Genomic DNA, 25,049 nt, shown 5'->3' on the forward strand with positions numbered 1-25,049 from the left:
ACTTAATAATATTATTTATGCTTAGTTACGATAGTAATAGTTATATCCGTGATAAGATCTTATATCGAAAAAATCTTATTGAAACTTGCAACCTTCCTCACCTTGGCAATTACAAATTCTGCAAATTTCATCGCCACTTTACATCACTTTTGTACTGGCAAAAAGGATTTTCACGCAGTATATTACTATAAAGAATAGACTTATTTTTGTATTTTCATTCCATGGAATATCGCTCAGTCCTTACTTAGTGAATATGTAATTCATAAGAAACATACATTAACGCAAATCCAGAAAATATCTGCAATTTTTGCTGCTGTCTTCTTCATAGCAGCTGAAAAATAAGAATAATCTTGATATTAATTTGTAAATGTGTCATATCATAGATTATATAGATCATAAATTATACCATTCGAACATTTATATGTTATAAAAACGATAGCTTCAGAAAAGTACAAATCTATATTCTGTGTTATATGAACATTCGAAACAGTGGTAATATTAAATTATCTTAATATATAATATTAAATACCATATATTTTCCTCATTCGTCTCCAAATTAACACTAATTACTTTTTCTATGAAATTAGATTTTCACTAATTTATACGATAAAACATTCGTTGAAAGAGCTGATTTATTTACCAGTCATTAGCGAATAACATATTATTACATTTATAGATGATATAGATGTTTCGCTACGCATTAGAATGTATCAATTTATAAATATAATGTTACCTAATTTATTATACTTAATTACATTATGATAATAAGTTAGAATTTATAAGGACAGTGATCATCTTATTGTCAACATTTTAGAATAGAATTGATTATCATTAATAAGCTTAAAATGTAAAAATTGCCTTCTTTTGCTTTATAAGTGATGTTGAAATGATTTCTGCACGCGGAATGGCTGAGAACACACTAATTATTTGATTTTCTCTCTAAGAAATTCAAAATAGCTGTAAAAATTAAAACAAGACGTTCAAATCATAACTTCGTACTCTACAAAAGGAGATGAAAATAACTGACACCTGTACTTTTATGTGGATCTGTTTGTCATTAATACAGAAGCACAATTAACCGTAATTATACAAATCACCAAAAATATCGAATAAGTGCGATAGATTTTTATTACATTTCACAAATAATCAATGAATGAAAATTATTTATTTCCTTTTGTAAAATCAAATTTTTCATTCGAATTATTTTAATTGTAAATACTTCGTAAACGAATTGTTTTATAAAGTCTTAATACATCTGAAATTTTCCAAATATATAGAATAACTACTGCCAATGCATACAATAAACGTATTATTATTAAAATTTTTCTTAATTCTAAGACTAATAGAGACGATGAACTTTACATTTATAATTTATACTAAATTTTTTTTTTCATAGATTCAGATCTATATTATTGTACGATAGATCTTATGCGTTAAAATTCTTGTTTAATTGATTCTGATTCAATTTCATCACGTACCGTGTAAAGAATTTTCACCATTTTCACATTGATTATCTACTTTTTTTTTAAATGAAATTGCACTTAGAAAAAATTTAAATGAACATTTCAAACCGAAAATTGAGGATAAATTTTTAATCAACAGACTCTTTCAACTTTAGTAACTAATAATAAGCAAAGGCTTTAATTAGTAAATTTGAAATCGGTTCCTTACTATTGTCATCCTTTTCTTCCATACAACAATTACATACAGTCATAATACTGAACTAAAAGTAATTTATGCTTTTTTTTAATTTACAGTCATTAAAAAAAGAATCGCCTTTTTAACAAAAGCCATTATTTGTTAACAGCTTGTATAATTTCGTATTCATGTTAAACTCCCACAGCAATTCTTTAGAGCGTTACGTAAGAGCAAGAGAAGTCAAGTTTCCGTACGAGCACCAGGATCGCGAATTAACATTGCTTGAAAATCATTTTGAAAAATCATCAAATTCATTTATATCACTGCCACGTGCATGTCATACGTCCCGATTACTCGGAATAATAAATACTCTAAGAAAAATCTTGTACTGAATAGAGTGGTTTCAGTAAAAGCGTTGGAGGTTAATATTTGGGGGGGGGGGGATAAAAAATAAAGCACTCGCTTAAATAAAGCGAGCTCCAAAAATGTCCTAATCCTCGAGAAGGACCTATGACCGTCCCTTAAAGCACCACATTCTCAAGTAACTACGAGTTAAGAAGAAAATTGTCTTTTGCAGGGAGTCAGTCGCGATGAGCGAATACGGGATGCGCGGTGTCCGAGAGGAGGACGATGATGAGGATTACCGTCCGGAACGCAGCAGAGACAGAAGCAGCAGCGGTGGTGGTGGCGGTGGCCACGGTAAAGAGAAACTCCAACGGCTCGACAGCATTCAAGATCCGGGCAAGAGATACTCACTGAGAGATTGCATCGGGAGCGGAGTCTGCGGCGACGTGTACGAAGCCGTCGACGAGGAAGCGGGTAATTTTCGTGTGAAGAATTCCTTTCGAGGGCGCATAAAGCGGCACTAGGGCCTTCAAAGCGACTATTCTCTATCCTCTCCGTCGATTACCGAAAATGAATATTATACGAGGACAGTCGTTTTTTATTTTCTTACCTATCTTACGTGTGTGAAGAATTTTAATGTTCGACGTGAAGCACAAAGTAAATAATTGCTTATTAAGAAAGAGATCTTGGCGCGGATCCAAAATAACAATAAAAAGTTTTGCTTTTGTAATTGCATCGACAATAATTCCGTATTGTATTGTATTTCTTATGCTCTTACATTATCTCTATCCACTGAACTATTGAGCCACGGAATAACGAGGTTTTGAAAAATAATGACATTTCCTTTGTATGCGTAAGTGCGCACATACATCCGGGATAAATTTATATATTTCGACTATAATTTGATTTCTCATTTTATTCTCTAATGACAATCTTAATGACGCATCCGATTTGTATCGTGTAATCGTATTAAAATAATCGTGAATAGAATTGCAAAAATTGCCTTCCTCTGGGCAACGAATACATTGCTTCATAACCTTAAATTATTTATATTATTATTAATTAACGTGTTCCAAGGTCGGAAAGTTGCCATAAAAATCCAAACATTGACACCGGAAACACAGCCGCTAATTGTTGAAGAATATCGAGTCTTACGAGACTTCTCTTCCCACCCGAATTTACCGGATTTCTATGGAGTCTATAGAAGACGCTCTGGCAAGAAAACGGACTACGATCAAATTTGGTTTGTGATAGAGGTGAGTCATTCCCATTCTAAGCAGACTCGACTTAAAAAAAAATGATGTCAATTAATTTTATCTCCATCAAAATAATGAGCAAAAATTTAATATCTTCCACTATTCATACGAGTCACATCGTACATAACGTTTACAAAAATTCCTCGATCATCGGATTATGAGTTTTCAACGCTGAATCTAGCCGAATAAGCCCAAAACTTTGTAGGAATTTAAGAAAGATGAAAATGAAAAATTAACTGCCTTCCTACGAAATACGCTAATTACAATGCTATAAAACCAAACCCAATGGAATAAATTGGTAATTTTATCGGTGAGTCACGAGTCACGTGTGGCGAATGAGAGAGTCGAAAATGTGGTAAAACTTAAAGGAAAAACTAGCGAATACCCAATATTTCATCCCCCCAATAAATTATTTTATCACCTGACCGTTTGAGCAATTTTCAGTAATTTCTCACGCGCCGAGAGCGCGTTTCATATATTACGCAGGCGACTCGGTCCCGCGCGGCAACAACGGCAAATAAAAGCTCGGCCGAAGGGTCCCGCGTGAGCTTATTCCGCTCTCCCTCTAAGCTGTCCGCGTGTATATTGTGTATAATAAAGAGCGGAGGGACGTTAACGGCAGCGACAAAACCGCGGCGACCCTCTGTTCCGCGTCTCGAATTTATCGTTATCGTCGGCCCTCGCTTAAAAAGCCGCACAAACACACCTATCGACGAGCGAAAATATCCGTAAACGCACTTGCGCGCCGCGCGCTACGTCACAACGTCGTAACTCATATGGTGCTGCATTCGCCGTGCCTCCATAACACAGAGTTCCCGCAATCCACCCACACTATGGCGCGCCGTCTCTCAATATCACACACACACACACACACGCACACACGCACGCGCACGCACGCACTCTCTCTCTCTCTCTCTCTCTGTCTCTCTCTAGCTCCCTCGCGAAGAATCCCTTGCGAAAGAAGGAGAGACCGAGGGAGAGAGAGAGGAGGGAGAATACCCGGGGCAGCCCGGAGGCAATTTCAAGCATTTGAGACGCTCGAATACACGAATAATTTATGACACACGCGGCCATTAAACAATCATTAAACTCGTTGGTATATATACGCAGGTGAAACCCGCGCTGCCACGTCTCCGGGCCTAATTTACGGTGCAGACCTCCGCGGTGCACCAAAATATTATTACTTATCTCGCGGGGTGGGTCGCCTCGGCTTATAAGGGCCGTAGGGGCGGCGTGGGGGCGACGATGGAGACATAGAGGATACAAGCAAGTGCTTTCGATTATTCATTGAGTGTGGATGAGGAAAAACGGGGATAGGGAGCTGAGGCGAGACGAAGAGAATTGTTAATCCGTCGACGAACAGCGATTGCGCCATTTTATTTCGCGGGAATCCCGTGGCCTAGCATGATGAGTCAAGTTCCCGCGATCTCAGCTTCTTTCTCATTTTCACTTTGCCCTCCTCCCCCCCGCCCCTCTCTCGCCGATCTTTAAGCGTGGGAAAAATGCTTTGCGCCGGAATAAAATCTTTCGTTAGAAGTTGCTTCCATCGTCTTCTAATATTTCATTGATTTTTATATCGATCGATGTACTACGCGTATCGAAAATTTTTAGTCGACGATAATCTCATAGAGCCAATTATATCAGTCAACGTTGCTCTATTAAATTATTAAACCCAAACAAAACAAAAAAAAAAACAAAAAAAACAAAAAAAAACAAAAAACAAAAACCATAAAAGAAGAAACAGAAATTAAAAAGAAAGTAATTTACATCCTTTTTAATGTTTTAATATCCGTATTTTGATAACGACCATATATAAGTGTTATCAGCAAGCATTGACAGAGATATAAATATATCTAAATATTCAAAATTCTAGAGAGTATATATTCATTTATGAATAATAGGAGCTAATTTTATAATCCTCTTATAAATTTCTCATTGAGGTGGCTTAAGAAATAAAAGAGGGATAGAATCAGACGATAAAAATAGCCAAAACGCTATAGAAATTTGAGAAACGATCGTAAATTTAAGGAAATATAATAAACGCTAGGGTAGCGGTGTGCGGTTTTATTTACATTTAGTGGCGAATGGAAATTTTCTTTGTAATTAATAGTTACTTTTGCCAGTCGTCCTACATCAAATAACGATATTATTGGATAAATAATTTGTCCCGTTTATGAAACGCGATTCACGCAGTCTCAATTATCTTACAAATAACAAAATCGATAATAATTGCCAGTGCATGTTCGCGCACCAACACACAATACTTAAAAAGCCAAAAAGAAAACAAAACGAAAGCGACGGCTATGAAATGGCCTCGATGGCGATATACTCAATGAATTCGGAAAGTACAACTGCGGCGAGCAATTTCAAATCAATTCAGAAGTAACCGTCAACAGGAAAAAAAAAATGAGCAACACAATAGCCGAGTCGCTCGATCGCACCAAGTCTCTAAACGCGATAATATAAAGTCCTTGCGACGATGAGCTTGGCCGCAAACACTTTCGCCGCTCGGCACCGCGATTAATGGCGCGGCCGCGCACACGCACACGTCGACGCACGCGCGTAAACGCTCGACATGAATTATCACCGGCCATAAATCTCTGGCGCATTGTCGTAACGCGCGTTCCCCGATTGACTTACAAAATGCAACATTATGCGCCCCGGCTACCGCGCCGATTGACGCCCACGCCTACGATCCGCCATCATCTAAGCTGCGATCACATACATCCTCTCACTTTATCCGCCCCTGCCTTTATCCATCTGCACTCTATCGAGCAGTCGTAACGTTTTCATTGTGAATAATTGCGAATATGATAAACTCGCAACCTCGTTTTGGCAACTTTTACTCGATTTGCAGCTTTAACCAATCCTGTTAACCATGTAACAACTTCATCTCACCCACTAGACAATTAATCGAGCTTAACTAGCTTTGGCTCATGTCAAGCTTGTGCAAACTTTCATAAGCTAATTGCTTTGCCGAGAGAGAGAGAGAGAGAGAGAGAGAGAGAGAGAGAGAGAGAGAGAGTTTATCATTTTATAAAAATGCATTTATTGGATAGAAAAGTCCAGGTCGTTTGTAAATTTAAAACTCATGCTCGAATCAACTGAAATTCCGTTCGATACTAATAAAATAGAAAGTAAAACCATAATTTACTGCCTATAAATCATGTTCATTATAATGTATTATTACTATTATAGTTGTCGTTGTTGTTGCTGTTGTTATCATGTAACTGCATCCGAAAGCTTTCCACGATGTCCCATAAATGCATAGGAGCCTGAAAATCTTTTATTTCAGCATTTTGGCATTAATTTAATATTGATATATGTGTAACGTAGTTGTAAGACTGGCATTCGTAAATTCACCAACTATTGCAATTCTTTCCTTAATTTATGATTTTTCTAATTAACAGAATCCAAATGAAGGAGCTGGTAATGATAAGATTAAATTATCTAATTATTTGATAAAGCTTTGTATATTTATATTATAAGGTAGTCAATTAAATAGCTCTCAGTTTCATATGCATAATCCTAATCAATACTCTAATAAATTGACAAAACTAATTTTACGTCGCGGATACTGAAGCTTTATTGTATTTATTGTTCAGCTTTTTGCAGTTGATAGGCACAACGTAGTTAACAATTTGCCTACGGCAGTACATACGCCACTTTCACTATCAGCACCTTGTAATTGCTACTGATTTCTGAAACTAATTTATTACTCCACTCCATGAACGGACTTGGATTTATCTCCTTCGCCGTCTCTTTCTGTCTCTCATTGTCCGTCTCTCTGTCTCTCACTCCCTCACACACACACACGCACGCACACACGCGCACACGCGCACACACACGCACACACGCACATCTGTTTCTATATCCTTCTCACTAACGACGTACTTACATTAGATAAGTTTACTTAAGGCGTGCGCATAGTCTTTATGACAAACTCCTCCGTCGATTACTAATTTTATATTGACTTATAATATTTTGCTCCGATATGTGTGCGAGATTTGATTAACGATATCTATTATAAATTTATTGTCAATATCCTTCGAAGTGAACCGGCTAAAATGGACAAAAACGTGTTTATGCAACAAAATACATGGCTACAGCTAACTCAAAATAAGACTGTAAAACCATTTTGAATAATCGAACTTATAATCTTACATAACATGACATGGAAAACATGGCGTGAAAAATAACGGATCTTCCTCGCGAGCGCAGCGTGCAAGTCGGTGATTGGATTATCAAAAAAGTATGGCCCGAGCGCCAAGCTATAATAATTAATTCCCGCAGCCAGACGGAAAATTACACGGGAGCGAGAGGAATTGAAAAGGCAGTGGAGTAAGAGACGGAAGATTGGGCAGAAACAGGGCAATCTCGAGTCGCGGTCGTGTCGTCGTCGAGTCGAAAACGCCGCGATTCAATTCTAATCTCATAGCTTGACACAGATTACTTCCGCATGCGGCATAATTGCACGGAAAGCTTCAATTGTTGATGTCAATGGAAGATTGCAAGCACGAGTGTCGGCACACGTTTTAAATCCGAGGAACGAGCTTGCGCGACGTACATTAGTTTGCATCTTATTGTTTTTAATCCATTGATGAAATGTAATCGTGTAATATTATGAAATATGATGAAGAGGAGGTGATGCGAATGCCCTGGTGAAAGGAGATAATGATGGCGGGAGAGTTGGGAGGGATGCATAGCCTTCGTAAATCGAATGGAAAATGGAGGATTAATTGACAAATAGATTCGAAAAATATAATTGTGTATTCTGCAACTAATTTATCTGTCTCTATATTGTTTATTTTTATAGTTGTGCGAGGGTGGCCCCGTCGTCAGTCTCGTCCAAGGCTTACGAATAACCGACAAGAGAATAAGAGAGGAGCACATTGCCTACATATTGAGGGAGACCATTAAGGTACGGCTAATGCGCCGTTATTTTCAAACTATGAGTCTTTCAAATGCACCTGCCATTCCAAATGTCGAGTCGCCTTCATTTTTCGAGATTTGTAATTTATATAGTTTATTGTAAATTCATTGTAATTTCGATAATTTGTTATTTGTAATTCGATAATTACACCGAAGCCTCTCTTCGCCACTGCTTAACCAATTTGTCGACTGTTTTGAAAAAGCAAAAAAAAAAAAAACAAAAAGAAAAACAAAAAAAATAAATAAATAAATAAAAAGGATAAAAAGTAAAGCAATATTTTGAAATCTGCCTTCGGTTTGTTAATTAAATCAATATAATCGTCTTATCTGTCCCTAATTCAATTACAAAAATAGGTTTATGCGTCAAATGAAATACGTGCTCGATACAAGACTTTTCGAACTGAAAGAAGAAATTTATGTGGAATAATAAATTTGAGATCTGAAATTTGAAACTTCTAAAACGACGAGTATTATTCCTCGCGTACTATCCTACACCTACTACCAACTAGAAATACCTTGACCGCTCGAGAAAAAGAAAATTAAAAATCTTAAAATTGAAATGCTTTGTGTGCGTTAGAGTGATTTATAAGCATAAAATCCGATGGCTAACTGTACAAAAATTAAAAAATTATTCATAATGAATACATGGATGAGCGGATTCCGAGCCAATAAATACATTGTCGAAAATCTGATCAGCCGAGAGAAAAATTAATCGAATGGGCTTCATTGGGAGCTTAAGATTAAATCTAATATCCATCGATTTATCGGCCCGCGATCGAATTATTACCAACAGAAGAAACAAAAAAAAAAAAACGAAGAATACAAGGGCCGACTAAAAGAAAAAAGACGCGTTGGAAGTTTTCCTCGCGACGTATCCCTCAGACCGATAAATTCTGCAAGCACGGTGTCCACTATAGAGCCCCGTAATTAATCTCCCGTCCCTTAATGACGTCGCCGCCGATCAGTCGTAGCTTCTACCTCTCTCGAATTCTCGAGACCATCCCCCTTCCACGCTCATCTAACCCTCGAGTCAGCGATCATCGCACCACAAGCCGCTATAATAACAGAACGCGAGCGGTTTCACGCGAGTAACAGTGACTATAATTAATCGGAAAAATTCTGATCGTCGAGCCTCGCGATCCGTGTACCCGTCCCCTCCCTCTGCCCCGGTTACGAAAGTAGCGTCGCACGTCGTGCTGTCGTTGACTCCTCGTCGTTGCCCCGATCCTCCGTCGACAATTATACAGGGCATGAGAAACGAGGGGTCATTAGACGCGTTGGGGCGTAAAAAATGGCGCGGTCCTCCCCTCCGCCCCTCCACCATGGGAAATTTATCGCGAAAGCGGAGGTTCGCGGAGGCTCGGAGGGGCCGCGGCTGCAAAAGGAGCAAAGGGGCCCGGAGTTACAGTCGGACGGAGAAATGAGGCCCGGGCTCTTTGGTACGTAGGCGCTGGACTTACCGCGAGCCGCCGTATCATCTCGTCTGCGCGCCGTATATCCTGGCCGGGCCCCGACGAGTGTCGGCCCATAATGGAGCGGCATTCTTTCCGTTCCTCATATCGCGACGATATTTACGGGCCGGGCTGTTTGTCACTAAATCATCGGTTGACCGGCCGCGCGAGCGTTCGGGGGATTTTCGCACCCGTGGATACGGCCGCCATCCCCCGAGACCTTTCGCGTTTTTACCGAGGAGCATGGACCCGGTAGCGATTCGTCCACGGTCACTCTCGCGGTAAATCAGGCCACTCTGACGTTTAATGCCAGCAAATTACACGCGAAATAAATGCCTCGCGATGGTAACTCGCTGCTATCTCACTCCTTACGCCACGTACGCCCTTCTACTTTGTCTTTTTCTTCTTCTTCTTCTTCTTCTTCTTCTTCGTCTTGTACTTCATCTTCATTTTCTTCTTCGTCTTCATCGTCATCATCATCATCGTCGTTGTCGTCGTCGTCGTCATCGTCCTCATCATCATCTTTACCATCTTCTTCTTCATCTTCTTCATCATCATCTTATTCTTCTTCTCTTCTTCTTCTTCTTCTTCTTCTCCTTCTTCTCCTTCTTCTCCTTCTTCTTCTTCTTCTTCTCCTTCTTCTCCTTCTTCTCCTTCTTCTTCTTCTTCTTCTCCTTCTTCTCCTTCTTCTCCTTCTTCTTCTTCTTCTTCTCCTTCTTCTCCTTCTTCTCCTTCTTCTTCTTCTTCTTCTCCTTCTTCTCCTTCTACTTCTTCTTCTTCTTCTTCTTCTTCTTTATCTTCTTCTTCTATTTTCTCCTCTTCCTCCTTTTCCTCCTCTTTCTCCATCGCCGCGTCCCCCTACTGCTCTTGCTTATTCTTTTGCCTTATTTTGCCCGTCCTTGCTTCAACGTGAAACAAAACCGAGACGCGGCTTTCCATTCCGCGCAGGCTCACGCTTAATTTATCACAGATTTTTGCAAACACTCGATTATCCCAATACGTTCCCGCGCCTCATTTTTATTTATCGCGCATCTACCGAACTCTCCGTTTTTCAGACTCCGCACTCCGACACGTCCCTCGACAAAGAATAAAGCGTGCCCCGACGCTTTAACGTAAGGTCACTCCGATTGTTCTTAAAATACAACTTAAAGCTTTCGGCTCGGACAAGCTTCCCTTTTTCATGATTAATTTAAGACTTAAGGCACGATGCCTCTTTATGAACTACTCCCGTCGCTATTCAAAGCCCCTAAACATTTCCGCAAACATACCTACGGACTCGGTCATTTTTACAATTATCCATATTTTATCCAATTTACAATTTACATCCTCTGAAGGGTATTTGAAAGGTCAAGCACCTCGAACAAGACGATTGATTAAGCATTTCTTTTCAACGATTCTCTCTCTCTCTCTCTCTCTCTCTCTCTCTCTCTCTGTATATATATATATATATATATATTCATTTGTCATTTGTCACCGCAAAGACACAACTGCCACACAACCGCAAGAGATAATAAGACACTAACTTACGTCCAATGCCCAATAGCCGGTAATCAAGTGTAATCACTAGGTATGCGCAATAATGACATTACTCGTGTTAAAGTAACTACTTATCGAAGTATTCCACCGTGTTATTACTAATTAAAAAGCGTTTCGCTTATTGAACTCGACACGCGTACGAAAGAACGTAACAATTGTCACGATATCGCGTGAATGAATAAGAGCCGCACGTTCTGTGTCTCGTAAAAATCTTCGAGAAATTGGGAAAGCGCAGCCGGAAAAGCCGTCGTATTTATTATTAACTCGCCGATAAAGCAAAATAAAAGCATACGATTACGACGGACGTCGTAAGCTTCATTCGATTGGATTCGCCGAGGGGCAGCGCTCGTTACGCGCGTTAAGACCATAAGAATGGAGGCTGGACGGAGCTTTGGCCGGCCGCGAGTTATAGATCGTTCAATTTGCAGTAAATCTATAAAAGTGATTGCGCTCGGGCCGCAGCGCATCTTCCGCCGCGAATTCCAGGGGCCTTCTTCTCCCGCGCCTCTGGTCCAGTCGTGCGCGCGCGCACCGCTATTTAAGGCGACTTATACGACTGCGCGCGCGCCAAATTCGCCTAACGATGAGAGTGCACGGGACGGGGACTGGAGGAGGAAGGACGGCCGACCGGGCGGAAGGGGTTATTGGAGTGATGGTGGTAATAATGGCGGTAGTGGTGACGGTGGTAGTAGATGGGAATGGTGAGGTAAGGGGGAGTTAATAAGTATGGGCGACGCTCGGTGTTCTTTTCGACGACGAGGAATGCGCGCGAGCGGTTCCCATTGGCTTTTACGATTTTCGAAAAACAGTCGAGTATCTTTAGACTTTTGAGTTTTGAGTGGAAGCTGTGGTCGGGGTCGGGGCATAGGTGCCGGAGCCAGGATTGGGGTTTAGAGGGGAGAGCGAGACTAGGAGTCGTGCGCACGAGCGACTAGATGCGTTCGCGCCTTTAGGGGCCTGAATTATAAGTCAATTAGGGATTAGCGCTCGGCGGGCGAGAGCAGTGGGAGTTTTAATGAAGTCTCGAAGCGACGTTAGTCCTGTAGCTCGTGCACACGAGTCCTCGCTAATTGCCAGGATTTAATCTCAACTCCGAGCTTAATTAGTTATTAAGCCAAATCCAGGCAAATACAGGGCCCCGAGTCCCAAATCCCAAGCGCGCTCAATTGCCTTACGACAATGCCGAAAACTTATTGCGCGCAATGATCTAATTCCACTGGATAGGCGGTTATGCACCTTCATGAGAACAACGTGCTGCACCGTGACATCCGCGCGAGCAACATAATGCTGACGAAGGAGGGCGAGGTGAGGCTAGTGGACTTTGGCCTCGCGCGCATTATCAAGGGCGAGGCCGGCAGACGGCAGACGTGCATCGGCTCGCCGAATTGGATGGCCCCGGAGGTGGTGACGAGCAAGAGCGAGCACGGTCCTGGTTACGGGAGCCGAGCCGACGTCTGGGCGATCGGCATCACCGCGATCGAGCTCGCCGACGGCAAGCCGCCCTTCGAGGACATGCATCCCACCCGGGCCCTCTTCCAGATCGTGCGCAACCCACCGCCGACCCTTTATCGGCCCGCCAACTGGTCGCAAAACTTAAACGACTTCATTGCCGAGTTGCGTATTCCTTTATTATCGCTCTATTCGTGTATTACACGCCCGTGGCCTCTTTACGGCCACTCTAAACTTTCATTATTCAAATTTATTCTTCGGCCGCGCGACCGCCGCTACATTTAGACATTTTTTTTATTTTCTCTTTGCTTTAACGTTTCATTTTGTTTTTTTTACGGATTATTCCTTTCACAATAAGGCGTTCTAAGAAAGTAATACGATGCTTCGTTTACTATGATGACGTAGAAAATTGCCTGTCTAATCGAATTAACATTTAGCATTTTATGCTTACGTTTACGGCTTGAAGAAAGTTCAAGCTCTAAACAATTTGTCGATCGAGATTAACAAGCGCTTTATAAGTCTTTTGCCTCCTTGAACCTCTTGACCTCGCACGTCTTGCCGTTAAAATGCAATCCGAGAGGATAACCAAATAAAATATATGGTCATTATATTGAAGGTGCTTGGAAAAAAATCCAGATAATCGTCCTTGCATTGCGGAAATCGTGGAGCATCCGTTTCTCTCGGAGCTACCAGAGAACGACTATCCGGTAAGTACTGGCTCCTCCGCGAATCTACAAAATCCGTTGATCAAGGTGGGTTGGTGGGTGGGTGGGTGGGTGGGTGGGGGGGGGGGGGGGCGGTGATGAGCATCGTCCACGACCACCACCACCACCACCCACCGGGAGCGCGAACGAGATAAAAGTAATGCCGCTTTTAGCTGACGCAGGAGATAAAGTCGCTGGTACTGAGCACGAGCGAGAAGGGCAAGAAGCTGAAGAAGCCAGAGTTTATCGTGAGAAAGGGCTACCTGAAGAGCCATCAGACTCAGCCGCCCGAGCGAATGCACCAGGAGGATCTGGCGGCCTTGGAGGTGCTGACGGAGGACCGCATACTCGACGAACTGCAGGAACGACTACGAACCGGCTCCTTTCACACGTTCGTCGGCGACGTACTTCTCATACTGAATCCGAACGAGGATCAGGACATTTACGGGCCATGCGTAAGTCTTGGGATGGCCGTTCGGTAATTCCCATTTCCATTGGCGACAGTGCCAGCTTTTTCAATGATATTGATAATGCGATAAGTACGAGTTAGCGTCGGTGTTCGACTTTTAAAAAAATTCAATGCTTATTCGCTTGTACGAATTTCTTCGGGATCCTCTAATTAACAAAGGATATAGATGTGGTTTACCTCGTTTACGTCGAACGACGTCGGTTCGCATCTCGCAAAATTGTTATTCGTGATTGGTAAGTTAACTATTCCATTAATACGGGGACTAACGGAGCGACGGGAATTACGACCATCGTGAGAGTCAAGTGAACAACTTACTTTTGTCGCTTGGTGAACTCGCCAAGGTATCTTCGTAACAATCATGGCGTTCGACTTTCATCTGCGGCTCGATATCCTGTCATTTTCCGTGCAACATCAATGCTTCTAATAACGACCGTCAAATACCAATAACGAAAGTTGGATTTGATCTCTATTGTTAAGCCGTCAAGGCCGGTCAAGCGGCCAATAAATACGGCAATTTAACCATGAAAAATCTCGGATTTGCCTCTAAATGTCAAAAGCTTCATAACATTTACGTGACTAAATATTAAATAAGTAAGAAACAGTGAACTAAAGTAAAGTAAGAAACAGTAAAATAAAATAACTAACAAGTATTCAATAAGTCTTAATCTTCGGCATTAATCTTCGAAAGTAAGTCTGAAAGTTAGTCGACGTCGTTTCAACACTAATTCCGAGGCAATATTATTGCAGTACCATGCCAAGTATCAGAACAAATCTCGCTCGGATAATTCGCCTCATATATACTCGATCGCCGACAGCGCCTACCAGAATGTCCTCCATCACGAGGAACCGCAGCACATTTTATTCGCCGGCGAGAGCAACTCCGGCAAAACCACAAACATGATGCACCTCATGGAGCATCTCATGTACCTCGGAAAGGTATGTGTCCTGCATGGGACTTGGAGTTTTATAGTAACGATACAACGATATAGTACAGTGCGTCCAAACTAATAAGCGATACGTCCTTTATTATTTCCATTTCATTTTCCCTAATTGCTAGCATTTTATATTTACGAGATTACATACGTTTCATGACGTATAAGCGCTTAATGGACGAGCCAATTATGTTGTGTACACAATGCACTATTACACGTATTATTATAGTTATACCATTTTCAAAATTGTGCTATATTTTGTAAATTTTCATCGGATATGTAAAATAATCGGATATGTAAAGTCTACTCGATTGTTAATAAACTTGGCTATTGTTAATAATTAATGTATCAATGCGAGCAACGCCCGCTCAAATTGCCCATGCAACCATAATTCACATGACTTTGTCAATAATATCGCTGCATCTCTTATTATTCTTATTATCTTCGTAGTCTTTGTTATATTTATGATTTTAACTTACTGATTGATCTTCGGCTTTGCGTAGAGTTTAAAAGACATTGGGGCAAGAGTTATAAAGGCCATGGATCTGTTACACTCGTTTACCAATGCAGCCACACCATTGAATATAAATTCGACGAGGTGCGTTAATCAAATTCAAACGACCTATGGATCTTCCGGTAAGGCATCGGGTGCCATATTTTGGGTTTATCAGTTGGAAAAGTTCCGTGTCTCTACAAGAGATAGGTAAAGTATAATATGCCTAAGATGGTAAAACAATTCAACGTTATTCGATCCACTCGTGTCTCGGGCAATCTCGAGGTGCCGATTACCATTCCACTTATTAAATTATGTGAAATTTTTTGTTGTTGTTGTTTTATTTTTTTTTTTATTTTTTTTTGTTTTTGTTTTTGGTTGGTTTTTTTTTTTTTTTTTTTTTTTTTTTTTTTTTAATGTCACGATCACGAAGCACTGTTAACGACAACTCGAGCCCTTAACCAAATCATCATTTCACGTAAACGATGAGAGTTAAATCAATTATAACAAATTTATAGCCAATGAAACATTCGAGTAGTCCGAAATGCGTTTATAATACGGCAACATAAGGACATATCGCGAGTAAATGTCCACCTAAAATCAAATGTATATTTGTATGCCGCTTATGAAATATTTATTTAATAATCATTCGGGATGTATGGCGATGGGAGGGGGGAGGGAGGTAGGTAAGGGTCCGATTTCGATGGTATTTAGCTCGAATGTTTCGAATGACGAAGAACTTTGTAAAGGAGCATCGCATTAACGAAAGGTCTTTGTGTGCATCAACTGTAGAAACCAGTCGAATTTCCACATCTTCTATTACTTTTACGATGGCTTGGAGGCAGCGGGAAATCTGCGTCAATATTTACTTCCGCAGGGCCGACGGATGCGCTACCTGCGCGTCTACGAATCCGAATCGATATCCGGGCGGAAGCGCTCGTTCAAGGTACGCAACGACCCGTACGGGAACGCCCGCAAGTTCGAGCACGTCAAGGAGTGCCTCAAAGCCCTCGAGCTCGAGGAGCACTGCGAGACGATATGGCGGACGCTCGCCGCGATCCTCAACCTCGGTGACGTGAGGTTCATCGAGGGCAATGGTGGCGAGGCCGAGGTCCACAACATCGAGACGGCCAAGTCCGTCGCCGAGCTCCTCAACGTCGATCTGAAAAAGTTCACCTGGTCGCTTTGCAACTATTGCGTAATTAAGAAGGGAACGGCGGTGAGGCGGCGAAATAACTGCGACGAGGCCAAAGAAGCCCGCGACGTGCTCGCTAACACAATTTATCAGCGACTGGTCGATTGGATTGTCAATCAAATTAATGAGAAATTCAGCGTCTCGCGCACCTTGTTGTACGTAACTTACGTAATTCCTCCTATCACCCCCCTTCGCAATCCTTTGGACCCTATTAATCTCTCTTGTTTACTTTTACAGTGGAGACAAATTCCTTATCAATATCTTGGATTTGTTTGGATTCGAGTGCTTTTCAAAGAATAAGCTCGAGCAACTCGTCGTTAACACTATGAACGAGCAACTGCAGTGCCATTATAATCAACGTATATTCGTTTGGGAAATGGTGAGTGTACGAGTGCGCGGCGGCGGCGGCGGTGGCGACGGCGGAGGGGGGAGGGGGCGGGGATGGCGGAGGTAGAGGGAGAGGGGGAGGGAGTAGACACGAGGAACTAATAATCATATAAATGGCACTACGAAAAATGCAATTAAACGCTCGAATGATTAGTAGCCAATCGTTTGCAAACATATTTGACAATGTTTAATATATAATAAAGAAACAAATAAATAAATAGAGAAGAAAAAAAAAAAACATAAATAAAAAAACTAAAAAAAAAACTCCGCTCAGCACGCTATCAACGCACGTATTAATTAACCATTGGGAAAAGAATATCTTATCTCCATACAATAAAACAATGTTCAAGAGGGATTTGTTTATTTAACATTGTGTCCGAGTTTCCCTTTTTTTCTGTTTTCAATAAACCCCAATCACATTGTTTGCTTAGTGATAAAATTTAACGAGCTACTAATGTGGGTAAAGTAAATTAAATAGTGGCTCGAGGGCTCGAGGGCGATCTCTTTCAAAGCTCGTAAATGTGAAATTTACCAGCGATCGTTGAACACGGCATGGCACAATATTTTTCAACTCTTATTAAATCTAATTAAAATTGCCGGTCACAGCAAGAGCAAGAGGAAGAGGAGATACCGATCGAGCGCTTTCATTTCTACGACAATAAACAAGCGGTCGATCAGCTGATGGCCAAAGACGACGGGCTGTTCTTCATCCTGGACGAGGCGGCCCGACAACTCCAGGATACCGCCTACATATTCGATCGCGTGAGCAATCGCAAGGCCGATAGCACCCACGTGAACATCCAGAGCGAGCACGAGTTCGCGGTCGCCCACTACACGGGCAAACTCTTGTACGACGCGAACGAAATTGCGGAGAAGACCCGGGACTTTGTGCCGCCGGAGATGATCGAGACGCTGCGACTGTCGAGCCAAGCGACCGTCAGCGAGCTCTTCACTAACAAGCTGACCAAGGGCGGCGCCCTTACCATCCTCTCGCGGGACAGCCCCAAAGATAAGAACAAGCAGCAGCAGCAGAACAGGAGGACGGCAAAGAGCAAATGGGGGGCCGCGCTTCTTCAATCCGAGCAGACCACCAATTTGCGGGTAAGTTCTCGCTTAAAGTTCTTATCGAGCCGAAAGCTTAAGATAACCGAGTTTATTAAGGCGCCGCGTTCATTAATAAACAAGTGCGCGAACATGAAGGGACTGGTAAATCGCTTAAAAATACAAAAAGATCCAATGAAATGAAAAAAAAAAAAAAAAAAAAAAAACCCCCACCCCCCCCCCCCCACGCCCACACGCACACGCACGCACACAATGACAATAACGAAACATCATAGGAATGAAAAAGGATTTACAATGAATGTGCATTCAGAGTCGATTTTCTTCGTTCGAGCCTCGGTGTTTTATCGGCTGCCCTGTGTGCCGGTCGGTAAAGCTAACCTGTAGCCAAGTAAGTAGCTTTTAATTTTAATAAAGCCTAAGCTTAAGCTTGGAAATTCAAAGTCATTTGGCTGAAAAATATTCGCCGACAAGTTTGACTTTTTATGCCCTTCTTGAATTTTACCTTTTCTGATTACTTTAAATAGAATGTACACGTGCACGCTGTTTCACTGCAGTCAGCTTCGTGCAGAAAGCAGAAAGAGGAATCTTACTAAGAACGCTATCTTATCCGTCCTTTGGCATTACGAACGAGCGAGCGCTTTTCTTTTTTATTTTATTTTTTTTCTTTTTTCTCTTTTGTTTTTTTGTTTTTTTTGTTTTTTGTTTTTTGTTTTTTGTTTTTTGTTTTTTGTTTTTTGTTTTTTATTTTGTTTTTTGTTTTTTGTTTGCTTCGCTTTTCTTTTTGCTCTTGATACGGCTATGTTCTTGATCTATATTCTCATATAGATTTATATCTTAATCTTAATCTTAAATATTTTAACTTTAAAAAGTCTTGGAGAATAATGTGCATTATTAACAAGTGAATTGTAATAACAATTTATCTTATCGATAGACAGTACAAACGAGATAGCCGATGGATCGTCACTCGAGATCGCTTCGCAAGTTTCCCTTTCGATCATCAGCGAGCGTATTTGTCAAGAGCCGGCGCGGGTGCGGCCCTCCCTTTCCCCAATCCATGACCAATCAACGAAAATTGACTTTTTTAAATGGCGCGGCCATATTGCGACGACGCAAAGATAGGCTCGATAACCCTATTTTCCTAAATCGTCCACCATAATGGGCTACATACCTGATAAATGGCGCATATCAAACCGGAGGATCTCTCAATTTTCAGAAATACAACACCGCCTCCCGAGGACAGTACTCGCAGACACGAAAGATACGTACGTACGCGGCGACTTTCCGCGCCTCGAGCCTCGAGATCCTGAAGAATCTGTCGGTGGGCGCCGCCGGTGGGGGCACACACTTCGTCAGGTGCATCCGGTCGGACTTGGAGGGCACGCCCCGCGGCTTCTACAGGGAGGTAGTAAGACAACAGATCCGCGCGCTGGCCGTCTTAGATACCGCCAGAGCCAGGCAGAAGGGCTATCCCTGCAGGATATCCTTCCAGGAATTCTTGCGACGGTTGGTCCCTCGGATATTCATATCAAGGATCTAATGTATATTATATGCCTATAAATTCGCCCTCTTCCCTCGAAGTGACTTCTTTGTTGCAATTAAAAGCTTCATTTTAATATACCGTTCACGTTTTATAATAAATCTTGTTGACCTTTTCCTTGAGTTGCTTGACTTTTTTTTTTTTTTTTTTTTTTTTTTTTTTTTTTTTTTTGTTTTTTTACTTTAAAATAGCCGCCCCTTAAGTTGCTTTGGGCAGACGAGCGACTGTATTAATATATCGACTATTTCTATTTATTTGATCTAGATACAAATTCCTCGCCTTCGACTTTGATGAGAATGTCGAAATGACGCAGGATAATTGCCGGCTATTGATGATTAGATTAAAAATGGAGGGATGGCTCATCGGAAGGACCAAAGTCTTCCTTAGATATTACAACGAAGAGTACTTGTCGCGTCTGTACGAGACGCAGGTGAAGAAAATCATCAAGGTGCAGTGTATGCTCCGCGCGTTCTTAGCGCGTAAAACGGTCGCAATGAAGTCGACGAAAAACAAATTCGGACAGGACAAGGAAGCTGGTTGGTATACGTAGAATACGCGCGCATATACACATACAGTATAATGAAAATCTTAACTATCGTCTCTTACGATCATTATGCACTCGTGTTAATTTTGCCACGATAACGTTTTTTTTTTTTTTTTGTTCTTGTTTTTTTGTTCTTGTTTTTTTTTTTTTTTGTCTTTGTACACAGTATAGATGTTTCTCTGTTTATTTTTTGTTTGCTTTCTACTTTAATCGTCCCGAAGCTAACGGGAAATGTTTCAGTGAAGAAAGTACCGACGAAACCAGATTCAAGCCAAAGACCCAAGTCGGAGAAGTCGAGCACGAGTACGGAGATAATGCAGGACATGTCTCAAGAAGAAGCAGCTCTAGTTCTACAAAAAGGTATAACTTTATCAATTGGATTGCATAGTTTGGTAATTTTCATGAATTTATAAGCGATAATTTCTCCGTTTGTCGAGCCTCTATCGCACCTTGTTAATAGGCTACATCGGACAGTTTCGTCGTTTTGCGTTTAATGACAAAGCGCCCCTTATCGCAAAATCTTCATTTGTTTTGTTTTGTTTTGATTGTTTTTTTTTTTTTTTTTCGTTTGCTTTGTTTTGTTTTAAACAGCGTACAGAGGTCATCAAGTCCGGAAAGAAACCGGAACCCTTCTGTCGAAGGATCCGAATTGGGATCAGAATACGATGGACATGATGAGATTTTATTGCAGCAAGTGGAGATCAAAGACTATATTCCAAGTCCTCCTACACTACCGTGCAGCCCGTTATCAAGATCTGGTCCAATTTTGCCAGCAAGTAAGATCGATTGCCCGACACATTTATTTCGCGGTATGTTGTTTGTTGTTTCATTTAATTCGTTCGACTGCAGATTCCCATACGGACAGTAGAGTATTGAGTAATTACATTAAAAAGCGTAATAATAAGCCGGTGGTTATTTGTGCGATAATTGTAACTCGCATGGTCGAATTGAGCGGTTGAGATACGGTAGTGTGTTAGTATTATTATTAAGTAGTTGTCCTCGTCAAGGCCCATCGATATCGCTGAATGCGAGCAAATTCGATGTTCGTTTCGGCAAAAATAACAAACCGGTGGCTTTGAGTCAGGGCGTAATTGAAAAAACTGTCAAGACAGAGACACTAGCGAACCTTTTGCAAGCTCCGGCGATTATCCTTGGACTTTTATTCGATTGCCAGGTCCATCTATACAATCAGGCGACAGTGGGGGCTCTGCAGATGAGCAATGAGCGAGTGCCCCTAGAAAGGATCGATCCACACGAGAACCCCGACGCCTTCCTCGGTCCTGCCCCACTATTAACTGTTCACAAGCTCCCCTTCAATTTTCATACCGAGCTACCATTTTACGACACCAGTCATATGCACGATCCATCCAAAGCACGTAGGAGACAAGGGTAAGTCTCGCTCACGCAGATTATAATATTTATCGATTAGTATCGTTAATAAGTAATTAGCCGAACATTAGTTAATGAACGATTTGGAAGAATATATGTCTATTTTTTTTTTTTATTTTTTTTTATTTTTTTTTAATGATTAATTCTCATATGGTGATGAAAAATGATATGCAAAAATTCTTCCATCCATTCATTTTATAATGCGTCGACTCTGTATTGACTGATTAACCTCGTTTAACAATCTTTAATGCTTGGTGGATGTGGTTTCGCGTGCGAGAAATTTTATACGAAAGCATTCTATTGCAATACGCTTAAAAGAATCGTATATAATTAACGAGATAAAAATTACAAACTTTGAAATAAAGCTTGACATGTTAGCTCAATGTTGAGACTAAGCGAAGCTCAAGATTATTATTACTTCGATATAATAGAAAAATACTTATTGAGAACCTTAATCGTGAAAAATCCCTAAAGCCAGCTGTCCTATCTTAGCATTCACTCATACATGTATCTTATGTTTTTTTTTTTTATTTTTTTATTTTTTTTTATTTCTTTATTATTATTATTGTTATTATTATTATTATTGTTATTATTTTAACTATTTTGACAAATGTAAGAATTTCGAAACGAGCATTACATATGATCTTTCAACAAATTTAATCTTTAAAACGTACAATCGAGCAATGGCATCCATTAACAGCTGATTTCATCGCACATATGTACATACGTATTTCTGTTTGCTTTCATTCGCCCGAGAATAATAATAACAACAACAACAACAAAAACAAAACAAAAAAAACAAAAAAAAAAAAAAACAATACGAGGAAAAAACATCGGAACGTAACCGGCATTTCTGGCTTTACCCTGAAAATGCATTCTGCAGATCCATAACGTCTTCGGTGTCAGATGACGAGCAAGAAAATTGGGATGAGCCATTGCGGAGACAAACCATTTGGGGAAACATCAGACGGAACAAGAAAGGTGCCTATCATTCCTTTAGCAGCGTCCTCCTAGAGCATGGCCAACGTTCGATAAGCTAATGGGGATGGGGGATGGGGGAGGGAGGGGGGGGGGGACCTTGGCGTTCAAAACAATATAATACAATAATCAGCCATCGGTCGACAACTTTAATTGCCTAATTTGGATACTACTGATAAATTTTTATAAAGTATTTTATACCATTTAGTTGCTGAATTGGCTTGTGCCACTACTCTGCGTACTATTTTCAATTTAATTTAGTTATCGTTGCTTATCAATGTTGGATCCGATCGTTGGAATGAGTTTTATTTTGTTATCCGTCACTAAGCACGAAATATGTTTGCATTATTCATATGCACAACGCAAATATCGTAATTTTAATAATTTAGTAATTTAGTAATTTTATTGTTAATTGTCTGATAAACTATGTGTTATTAAATTAAATAAATTTTGTTTGTTGTTGTTTACTGCGAGTAACGAGTATTATGTGAATTATGTCCAATTAATTAATTAATGTAACATAAAAGTAAACATTGGCACAAGCGTTACAATAAATTCCCCATTCAATAGATAATTATATTAAACTAGAGTTAATCCACGCTCGTGTTGCCTTTTGTCGTTCATACCTCTGATCGTATTTCCATACGCATCTCTTTTATCATATCTCATCTCCTTATCAGCTTAAGCGCTCCCCATTATTATTACTCGTGGCACTGGATTAAAAAATAAAATAAAATAAAACAAAATAAACTAAATAAGCTCAAGAATGATAATTAAATAAGCAAGAAGCTCGAGGAGATAGGCAGTTAAAGAGCAGTCAGATTGCGTCAAACCCTTTCTCCATAATATGACTCTTATATTTCAGATGTCCAATGCCAAACGACCAACTCCCCCCATCGCGCTATAAACACAGCGAGCGCCGGGGATCAAAGTCTTATCAACACTCCATTTTCCAGGGACCCCAGTGTCCCAGTCCGATGCCCTCCGGCAGAAGTCCAAGCCCAAGCCCAAGCCCAAGCCCAGTCCAGAGCCATTTCCAGTTTTCAGCCACCAATCGACGGCCGTAACCCCGTACAACCAGCTAACGCTCATACTTCTCGCTCAGTAAGTTATTTATTTCGCTCTTTATCGAGCTCCTTGAGTTGAAAATTTCAAAAGGTGCTCGAAATCTCTAAATTATTAATGTCTTCCTTTCCCTAATAACGTGCACACGATATTATTAGCACGAAGCTATCCTTTAAAAGTCAGTGATTCAATAAATCGATTTCATGATTTTTTTTAGAATAATTATAATAAAGTTGGACACACCGGCTCTAGAAAGAAAGTACCACCGCCTCCAATCCCAGTAAATAAAGTGCAATTACAACCGACTCAGACTCGAAATTATAGCAACTACAATAGTACAGCTAGAAATAAAAATGAGACAAATGATAATTGGGCCACGGAAGATAGGATTAACAGTAACACTTTTAATTACCAACGGTAACATCTTATTTTTATTATTAACTTGTTGCGTGTGGATTTTATTCGATAAAAATAATGCTGTTAATGTTAATCAGCGTCAACCCAATTCATGAACTACGAATGATTGGACAACAGAATAACAATGACGACACCGGAGATGAACCTCCCTTTAATTTTCAAGTAATTATAAATTTTTTTTTTTTTTTTTTTTTTATCGTATGTCATTCTATGATATCCAATGATGACCAATGGCATTAGTTATTAAATTATTAAACAAATAGCAATGAATTTATTTAAAATATGGATAGAAGCACTACTCACTTTTATCATTTAATGACACTGAAATTAATCTCTAAACTATCAAAATTACTAGCAATTGTTAATCAATGGGCATGCGGCCGTTTTGAAATATAAATTATTGCCATCGCAGCCTGTACAAAAAGAAAAAAGAAAAAAGAAAAAAGAAATAAGAAATAAGAATAAAGAAAAGAAAAGAAAAGAAAATTGACCTGATTTATTATTGATCGTCACCTTCGTGCATTATCGATGATAAATTGGCAATGTAATTTGAATCTTAATTGACGCAAAACCAACTCTTTCAAAATCACCAATAATGAAATATAAAGTAATAGAGCGCCAATTGTTCATGCAGGCGATGCTGCGTAAGACGACACACCAGCGTAATTCGATGAAACGCACTCCAGTGTTCGACGCTTATGGCTCGTCCGAGTCCTCGGGCTTCCACTCGGCTCGCAAGGCCACGCCCGAGTCGAATGTCGTGTACAGCAGCAACGGCAACAAATCCGTGTCACCCGAATGGAGTCCAAATGAGATGGTACGAATGTCTGAGAAGTACGGCCGGGAAAGAGCCTGGAGCGACGGTAATGAGACCGTGGCTGTAGCAAGCGTCACCACGTTACTCGCTCCCGGAATCACCGTCGAGGGCTACGTCGCTGACCTCTAAGAACCTTTGTCCAAATAACACACGTGCTAACGCTCACTCGCGCATTATCATCGCACCATACCACACCATACAACACCATACCACACCGTACCGCACCGTACCAAACCGTACCACACCGTACCACACCGTACCACACCGTACCACACCACGCCAAACCACATCACACCACGTCACACCACATCACACGACGACAGCACACCCGGTCTCTCTTAAATAACACTTCATTCTACAGCATACGATATTTAAAAAAGTTCTCGTTATCCTCGATTGGACATTTTTGTCAATTTGATTTACAACTATCATTTCTTTATTGCATTCAATATA

General features: G+C 40.7%; 1 protein-coding gene across 1 annotated transcript; it reads left to right on the forward strand.

The window, feature by feature from the left end:
• The first annotated feature begins 2,228 nt into the window (after positions 1 to 2,228).
• On the forward strand, positions 2,229 to 24,796 carry ninaC (STKc_myosinIII_N_like and MYSc_Myo21 domain-containing protein ninaC). The gene is made up of 21 exons (XM_011502265.1): positions 2,229 to 2,457; positions 3,061 to 3,239; positions 8,056 to 8,160; positions 12,383 to 12,771; positions 13,224 to 13,314; positions 13,485 to 13,766; positions 14,528 to 14,716; positions 15,216 to 15,415; positions 15,998 to 16,555; positions 16,638 to 16,779; positions 17,394 to 17,888; positions 19,063 to 19,352; positions 19,651 to 19,922; positions 20,171 to 20,290; positions 20,522 to 20,706; positions 21,105 to 21,319; positions 22,203 to 22,300; positions 23,163 to 23,401; positions 23,580 to 23,779; positions 23,857 to 23,941; positions 24,414 to 24,796. Exons 1-21 carry the CDS (start codon positions 2,229 to 2,231, stop codon positions 24,723 to 24,725), a joined length of 4,875 nt encoding a protein of 1,624 aa, XP_011500567.1. The 3' UTR covers positions 24,726 to 24,796.
• Positions 24,797 to 25,049: the final 253 nt, after the last annotated feature.

The sequence above is a fragment of the Ceratosolen solmsi genome, unplaced genomic scaffold (assembly GCF_000503995.2).
Source record: "Ceratosolen solmsi marchali unplaced genomic scaffold, CerSol_1.0 scaffold10, whole genome shotgun sequence".
In the NCBI taxonomy this organism is placed as follows: Eukaryota; Metazoa; Arthropoda; class Insecta; order Hymenoptera; family Agaonidae; genus Ceratosolen; species Ceratosolen solmsi.

Coding starts and splice junctions, on each gene's coding strand:
- ninaC (XM_011502265.1), top strand. CDS start 2,229: ATGAGCGAATACGGGATGCGCGGTGTCCGAGAGGAGGACGATGATGAG. Junction 14,717..15,215: donor ATCTCATGTACCTCGGAAAG/GTATGTGTCCTG, acceptor GGCTTTGCGTAG/AGTTTAAAAGACATTGGGGC. Junction 15,416..15,997: donor CGTGTCTCTACAAGAGATAG/GTAAAGTATAAT, acceptor CATCAACTGTAG/AAACCAGTCGAATTTCCACA.